This window comes from Mizuhopecten yessoensis, unplaced genomic scaffold (assembly GCF_002113885.1).
Source record: "Mizuhopecten yessoensis strain PY_sf001 unplaced genomic scaffold, ASM211388v2 scaffold431, whole genome shotgun sequence".
NCBI classification, from domain to species: domain Eukaryota; kingdom Metazoa; phylum Mollusca; class Bivalvia; order Pectinida; family Pectinidae; genus Mizuhopecten; species Mizuhopecten yessoensis.
In genome coordinates this window covers 174178-182222 of record NW_018403543.1, presented here as the reverse complement: position 1 = coordinate 182222, position 8045 = coordinate 174178, and the positions used below count along the sequence as shown (strand labels likewise).

General features: G+C 38.4%; 1 protein-coding gene across 1 annotated transcript; it reads right to left on the bottom strand.

Moving 5' to 3' along the window:
- Positions 1 to 2517: 2517 nt before the first annotated feature.
- On the bottom strand, positions 2518 to 6193 carry LOC110448762. The gene has a single exon (XM_021495184.1). The coding sequence runs from the start codon at positions 5729 to 5731 to the stop codon at positions 4142 to 4144; it is 1590 nt and encodes a 529-aa protein (XP_021350859.1). The 5' UTR covers positions 5732 to 6193; the 3' UTR covers positions 2518 to 4141.
- Positions 6194 to 8045: the final 1852 nt, after the last annotated feature.

The following is an 8045-nucleotide window of genomic DNA, read 5'->3' as shown; positions in this document are numbered from 1 at the left end:
GCTAGTGAGCTTATGCAATGGTGCAGACAGGCCTAGAGTCATGTTATTAAGTTGATATTTCATTTGTAAGAGCCCAGCAAAGTTTGATAACAAAAATGACCTTGACCTACTTTCAAGTTCACAGGGGTCAAAAGTGTCAAATACTTTAAAACGACTTCTGATAAATAACTGGAAGGTAGAGAATCTTTATATGTGGTTGGTAGCTTCGTTGGTAAGAGCCAAATACCTTTTGAGAACGAAAATGACCTTGACCTTCTTCAAGGTCACAGGAGTCAAATATGTCAAATACTTAAAACGACTTTTCTGAAGAACTGAAAAGGAATCGAATCCTAATATTTGTCTTGTAGCTTCTAGGGATTGATCTTGCGAATGAAATTACCTTGACCCACCTTCAATCTAGTCCCAGGGGTTGAAATGTCAAACTTATAAAACAACTTATTCTGAATAATGGGAAATGCATATAATCTGGCTGGTTGCTTCTTGGGATTGAGTCCATCAAAGTTTACTATTGAAAACGACATTGACCTTCTTTCAAGGTCACAGGGGTCAAATATAGCAAACACTGCAAACAGCTTCTTTTGAAGAAGTGAAAGTCATGGAGTCAAGATATTTAACAGGTAGCTTCCTTCGATGGAGCCCAACAAAGTTTGCGAATGAAAATGACCTTTAATTTACCTACTTTATCCTTTAGCTTTATCTTACTCTAATTTGGTATAGAGTATCTTTGGCCCAACATGATTCAATTTTGTAGAAAGCATGCCCCTATCCCAATGGGGACAGGATAACGGGACCCAATAAAGTAAGGGTATTACTGAGATACGTACAGAGCCAATATTTGGAGATATTTGTAGTACGGCATAATATTTATTTAATATTTTGCTATGACTGCTTGAGCAGGTGAGCGATTCAGGCCTTCTGGTTCCAGGACCCCGTTTTGAGACTGATTGAAAAAAATCAGATGATCGTAGGCGGTCATCTTGGAATTCGACATTTCAAGAATCGTTATCACTATTTCCCAGGAAGTACTTTACAGATTTTTCTCATGTGGCAATGATTGGTTCTATTTCTTTCACATTAAGTATTGTACTAGTAAATATGGGAAATGACAAACTCACTTTGAATGTTGTCTTTTATACACTGCAGTATGAAGTTTAGATCAAAATTTACGTCAAGGTGCATTTACTGTTTACATACATTTAAATCGATCAAATAGATCAGAAAAAAGATGTGAACAAATCAAACTGACATAAAACAAATGAAGATTGTGCCATGGTGGGCGCCAAGAAGATGGTACCATGGTGGGCGCCAAGAAGATGGTACCATGGTGGGCGCCAAGAAGATGGTACCATGGTGGGCGCCAAGAAGATGGTACCATGGTGGGCGCCAAGAAGATGGTACCATGGTGGGCGCCAAGAAGATGGTACCATGGTGGGCGCCAAGAAGATGGTACCATGGTGGGCGCCAAGAAGATGGTACCATGGTGGGCGCCAAGAAGATGGTACCATGGTGGGCGCCAAGAAGATGGTACCATGGTGGGCGCCAAGAAGATGGTACCATGGTGGGCGCCAAGAAGATGGTACCATGGTGGGCGCCAAGAAGATGGTACCATGGTGGGCGCCAAGAAGATGGTACCATGGTGGGCGCCAAGAAGATGGTACCATGGTAGGTGCCAAGACGATGGTACCATGGTGGGCGCCAAGAAGATGGTACGATGGTGGGCGCCAAGAAGATGGTACGATGGTGGGCGCCAAGAAGATGGTACGATGGTGGGCGCCAAGAATCCTTTGGGAACTATTGTTCTACTTTCATTGACTTCAGACAACTTGAAAAATTGATACAACAGTTTCAGATCGCAGCATGTTTTGCTCAGAGTGTTTAAATTTGTTACATTGGTCGAAGAAAAAAATTCCCACTTCATCTTCATTTATGGTAACAAATCTGTATGGGGTTTGTCAGCCCCAGCCAACGAGTCTGACGTCTGCTCCGGTTGCTGTTTTTGCCGGGCCTCAGTGTAACAGTGACCCTCTCCTTACGATTTCGTTCAAGTTCAACTTTAAAATCAATTCTAGATACTTCTACATAATAAAATGTTGCAGAACCTCTTGGAACAATAAATAAAAGGTCAGTTCCTGTAGTGGCGTAGGAATATGTTCCCACGGTTTTGACCAACACAGCACCTTTAGGTTTTATTACACGTGTGTATTACCATATTTATGACATGGTCATATAACAAAGTAAAACAGGTCAGTTATGTGATAAATATTGTTTATTGGTATAACCGATATATCAAAAACAAAAAACTGCAATAACAAATATGTAAATTTAAATTTGCTCTGCATTCTTCCATTGCAATGCATTGAGATAACAAAATGTTGTTATGAGACTATAACAACATTTGCTATTGTAACGTCATCAATCTCTATTGTGACGTCATCAACTTCATTGTTGTCAATACCTAATTTGCTGTTCAAAGAACTGTTAGAAATAACTAAATAAAGTGTAACTACCACATCAAAATATAAATATAAATAATGAATATTTAAGCAATTATTGTAATGGTCCTATAACATACATTTCTATTGCTGACAAACCTACATAAAGCCCTTGCTTGGTTTGAATAAGTTTGTCATTAATAGCAGCCTGTGTTATAGGACCATAACAACATTTGTTAATACATTCATTGCTTGATTGAAGTACTGCCGTACAAGCTGCAGAATCTGGAACTTTATTCTGTGAGCACAACTATATTTAGCTCACCGTGTACAAAACCAGGTCAAGAATGATCATTGAGAATTGTGTGAAAAGCGTTTATAAAAACATAACAATGGTGTATTTCATTTCTTTGGGTCTCAAGTTTTTGCCCTTAAGGGGTTGGAAGGATATACTAAATCTTTTTAGAGAAAACTATAAATGACAAAAAATACTTTTCATTTAAATAAATGTTGGTAGCATGACAGGTAAAGTAAATCTTCTTCTTTAGTAACATAGGGTCAGTGTCCTGATATTTTCCCAGTACGTTTCTGTGATGGAGTGCTAATTAAAGCAACATTTTCTAAAGAACTATAACGTCTAGAGCCATTATACTTTTGTATGTTATATAGACCAGCAATGTACACATTATTTCTTCTTTCTAAATTTTGTGTCTAGGTGAAAGGTTAACTTTGAGAGTTGGCCGGGCTAAAATGTCAACAAGAAGCCTCTTTTTCAGTACCATTATATATAAACCCCGGATTCTGATAGTCAGCCAGTACCTAGGTACCCCAGGTATACTACTGTGCTACAAATTGCTCTCATATATATGACCTTAGCCTACTTTCAAGGTCATAAGGGACATATATGTCAATTAATCAGCCTGGGTCATGTTATTTGGCTGGCAGAATGCCAGATTTACCAGAAAATAAGGTCAAGTTTGTTAGAATCAATAACCTTTACCTACTTATCAGTCGGTTTTCCCAATAAGTATATTATGCAGAACGATCGTAAAGTGTTTTTCTGTGGATTTTAGCGACTCTGAAATAATATTTGGCCTGTATCTATCAAGTGTGTTTAGGTAAATGTAAACTTTGAGTATCTATATCCAGGTATAGAGTGGTATTATATACATTCCACTTTAAAGGTCACAGATTTGTTTGCCAACAGCACTGAAAAGTAGTTGATTGGTAGTGGAATTGTATAGGACCATTTGGTCTCAAAATTATAATCCTTTGAATGGCTCACTATCTGTAGTCTAGACATTTTAATAACAATCCTGTGAATGTCTCACAATCTGTAGTCTAGACATTTTACTTATAATCCTGTGAATGTCACACAATCTGTAGTCTAGATATTTTACTTATCATCCTGTGAATGCCACACAATCTGTAGTCTAGATATTTTACTTATAATCCTGTGAATGTCACACAATCTGTAGTCTAGACATTTTTAATAATATAATCCTGTGAATGTCTCACAATCTTTAGTTTAGAGATTTTACTAATAATCCTGTGAGTGTCACACAATCTGTAGTCTAGACATTTTACTTATATTCCTGTGAATGCCACATATCGTTAGCTGATTGGTAATCATAATAAGTTAACTTTGTCTTTAATTTCCGTGTCATTGTCATAGTTACTAGATAATACTAGTTGTTTGGTTACAGGTGTCACATACTTCTGTACTGTAGTAGTTTGACGTTTAAAACCCCAAACCTTGCCCACAGGACATCCTCCCTGTCTATACCTACAGCCGGTGTAGAGCCTGTGTCTGTGTGTATGACCCTGAGGAACTCACCACTTCCACTGATGAGTAGGACCCTGTAGTTGTTACGGTCCCCTATGATCAGGTTCCCCACACTGTCATACACCACACCCCAGGGGCTAAATTGTTTACCTCCTGTTTGGGTTGTTGGTCTATATGTACTGGGGAGGTCACCTCTATATACAAACACCTGCTTGAAATCAGTGTCCATCACAACAACATGTCCCTTTCCATCACCACTATCACTTTCACTACTGAAATCAGTGACTGCCACATTGTGATTGATAGGACACTCTGAGATCCTGTTTGGTGTACACACTAATGGTTTCCCAGTACCTTTAGCCATAGTAGTACACACCATTTTACCATCTGTGGTAAATTTTGAGATGTGTTTGGTCATCCCTACAATGACATGGTTACTGGCTGTAATACATATACACCAGGGTTCCTCCTTGGTACTAAATCTGTGTGTCAGTCGTCCTGATACCAGCTCCATGATGTTGTTGTTATAATCACAGACCCACAGTGTTTGTGTGGTGGGTGACAGACTGATGTCATTGATCCAGACATGGTGTTCCACCTTCTGTATTACTTTACCGTTCCTGTCCAGGAGAGTTAATTTGTTACTGTCCTTGGTCCACACCTGACCATCAGTGGTGGGACATATAGACCTAATGTAACATGGAGACTCCCACTCCTCCACTACCTTGGTCTGTGGCAGTAGTTTGTATGTTGTCACTGCTTTCTTCACTTTTGTTCCTGACCGTTGTTGTTGTGTAGAGGGTTGTCCCAGATCATCAGATGTTGAGACTGACCGATCCTGGTCAGTTAAAGTTTGACATTGACCTAAGGTGATAACTTTTCCCAAGGCTTTTTCCAAGTGATCTTGAGGACTTTCATTTGGAGTGAAGTTGGCAGTACCCAGGACAGGTGTTACAGGGAGACTGTGTGTAAGAGAATGGATCTCACAATATGTATCATAAATCTGTAAGTGTGAACCACTCTGGAGAGCTGCTTTACATTCTTGAATTTGTTGTTTGAGTTGCTTCTCGTACATCTCCAGGTCCTGTTTGTATTTCTTTATCAGCTTGGTATTATCCTCTTCCATTTTGTGGTAAAGAGAGAGTGTCTGAGCTGTAAGCCTGACCAGCTCTTGTTTTAATTTATCCGTTTGCATCTTTAACTTTTGTGACAGCTTCTCAAAAGTACTGGTGTTGTCTTTAAGCAGGATATTGGTAGTGGTGATATATTTTCCAATTTGTACAAGGTCGTTTTTTTCTGTTCTGTCTATAAAGTTTTTAATGTCTGGTTCTTTCTGGGGAGTGATTTCACTTAGCTCACACACTTGATGGATTTTGTGAATAGAAGAAAGGCATTTTAGACAAACCGGTTCCTGACATTTTTCACAATACATTTCTAGCTGTCTCCCCTTGTGGTGTATACATGTCGTTTGACCTTTAATACGGAGAGGTATTTGGCTTATAGGGGTTGCCATTTTGATGAAAACCTAAATTACTTGTTGAAGCCTTGAAGATGTTTGTTGTTTTTGTATAATTATGTATTGTTATCAGAACTCACAAATAAGAGTTTGCCATGTAAAGAAATACAAACTTGACTAATGAATAACCACCTCACGATCACTGATGTCACAGGGTTACTGTGATGATGAATCCAGGTTTACCGTTCCACACTTCAGAAGGTTCACTTACATTGTCTATAGTTATGCAGCCCTGGGATTCACAATCACATGATGAACTTCCCTCTATCTTTGCTGATTAATCTGTCACTTTCCTGCGGACATTGTAAAAGTTTGATCAAAACATTCAGTAAAAAGTTCGGCTGAATTTGACAATGCTGCTGACTAGTTAGTAATATCAACAGATTTCGGCTCTGGATACGCCCATCACTGCGGCAATGCGTAGGTCTACCTGTTTAAACCTGCAGTTGTACATAGTAAATAACTTCCCTGTTGTACATATTAAATAACTTCCCTGTTGAGCGAAGTTACCGACAGACATACAGTGATAATAAAGATATCTATAGTAAAGTAGGTCATTGGAGGTTGTGTTTAAATAACCTTATAATTTACATAGCATGTGTGTATTGTCTGAAATGTATGTGTATTCAGTAATGTGATACATGTACTGTAGGAAGATATACCTGTGTATTGGGTAATGAGACATACCTGTTCCTTAGATAGATATACCTGTGTATTGGGTAATAAGACATACCTGGGTAAATATACCTGTGTATTGGGAAATAAGACATACCTGTACCTTAGATAGATATACCTGTGTATTGGGTAATGAGACATACCTGGGTAGATATACCTGTGTATTAGGTAATAAGACTTACCTAGGTATGTCTTTCTAAGGTTAAGGAACTTTGAGATTATCTATCATTAATATATCATCACCTTGGGATGTAGATTATTATTTGTTCAGATAGAACCTTTTACCAAGGGGTCAAAGTTCAATAAAGACATCAGTCTGTTTTTGTTTGAAATTCCTGTTCCCCATAACAATGTTTGTTCGAATATTTCAGCTGAATTGGGGGTTTTTAGATTTCAAATCAGGATTGTACCATAATTGTTATAAACAGTATTAAAGATTTCAGAATCTGATCGGAATTTAATTAAATTTGACTGGAAGCAAACCTAGATGGTGGTGATTCAAAATTGTACAAGTGGTGTGGCTGACCCCCAAGGGGGCTGAGGGGCGGGGACCAAAAAGGGTTATTTGGCTATATTGCTTTAAGCGACTTCTTCTCTGGAAATTTTATTACACATGCGTGCGTAAACAGAGTTGCTTCCCCTTGCTACACCTTGCCTTTAATTTTATTTCGTCCAGAAGTAGACGTCCAGTGGGGAAACAGGAAGTGTATCCCTGAAGCAAAGACAACTGTGTTTCAACCCATACATGAACATCTTCATATAGTGAAAACAATCTTCATGTTTTATTACTTGTTTATTGAGATAAAAACTAATATACATTCTGAATCAAAAAGTCTATCACATAAAATCTGATACTAACAGGCATGAAACTTCATTCGGAGATTATTATACTATGACGTCACAAACACGTCACAATCCATCAGCCTTCATCGGTTATTTCCGGAAGGATGAAAAATAACCGGAAAATTCTGATGTCCGTTGCATTTATCTATTTGCAGGCACTTCAAGATTTTTTTTATTTCAGTTTTTGTCACTGGCACAAAATGTAACAGGAGGCCCAGAGGGCCTGTATCGCTCACCTAGATATCTAAGCAATTATGGCAATATATTCTCCAAATGAGATCCAAGGGAATATGTAGCAGATCTGTATTAAATTTTCCATGCCCAGCAATTTTATGTATGGTTATGGGATGGGGATCTCAACTGTGACCAGACCCAAGGATCAATTCTAATATCATAACTGCATTCGTCTCTTTTTGCCCATCATTTGTATTTATAGATTTGGGGTGGGGATCTAAACCATTTCGAAATTATGACCAAGAGATTAAGTCTCCAAGGGTGGGGCAGACCCCAATGCCATCCTTCTTTAATCTTTAAACAACTTCTATGTAATCAAGAGGCCCAGAGTCATGATATTGGGTCAGTAGCATGCTGGGATGAATGACATTAACCTTCCTTCAAGGTCACAGAGGTCAAATGTGTTAAAATCTTTAAACAACTTCTCTATAACCAAGACGCCCAGAGTCATATTTGGCCAGTAGCAGACTTGGATGATGGGCCACCAAGTTCAAATGAATGACCTAGGCCTACTTTCAAGGTCACAGGGATGTAATGTGTTAAATCTAAATTTAAAAGT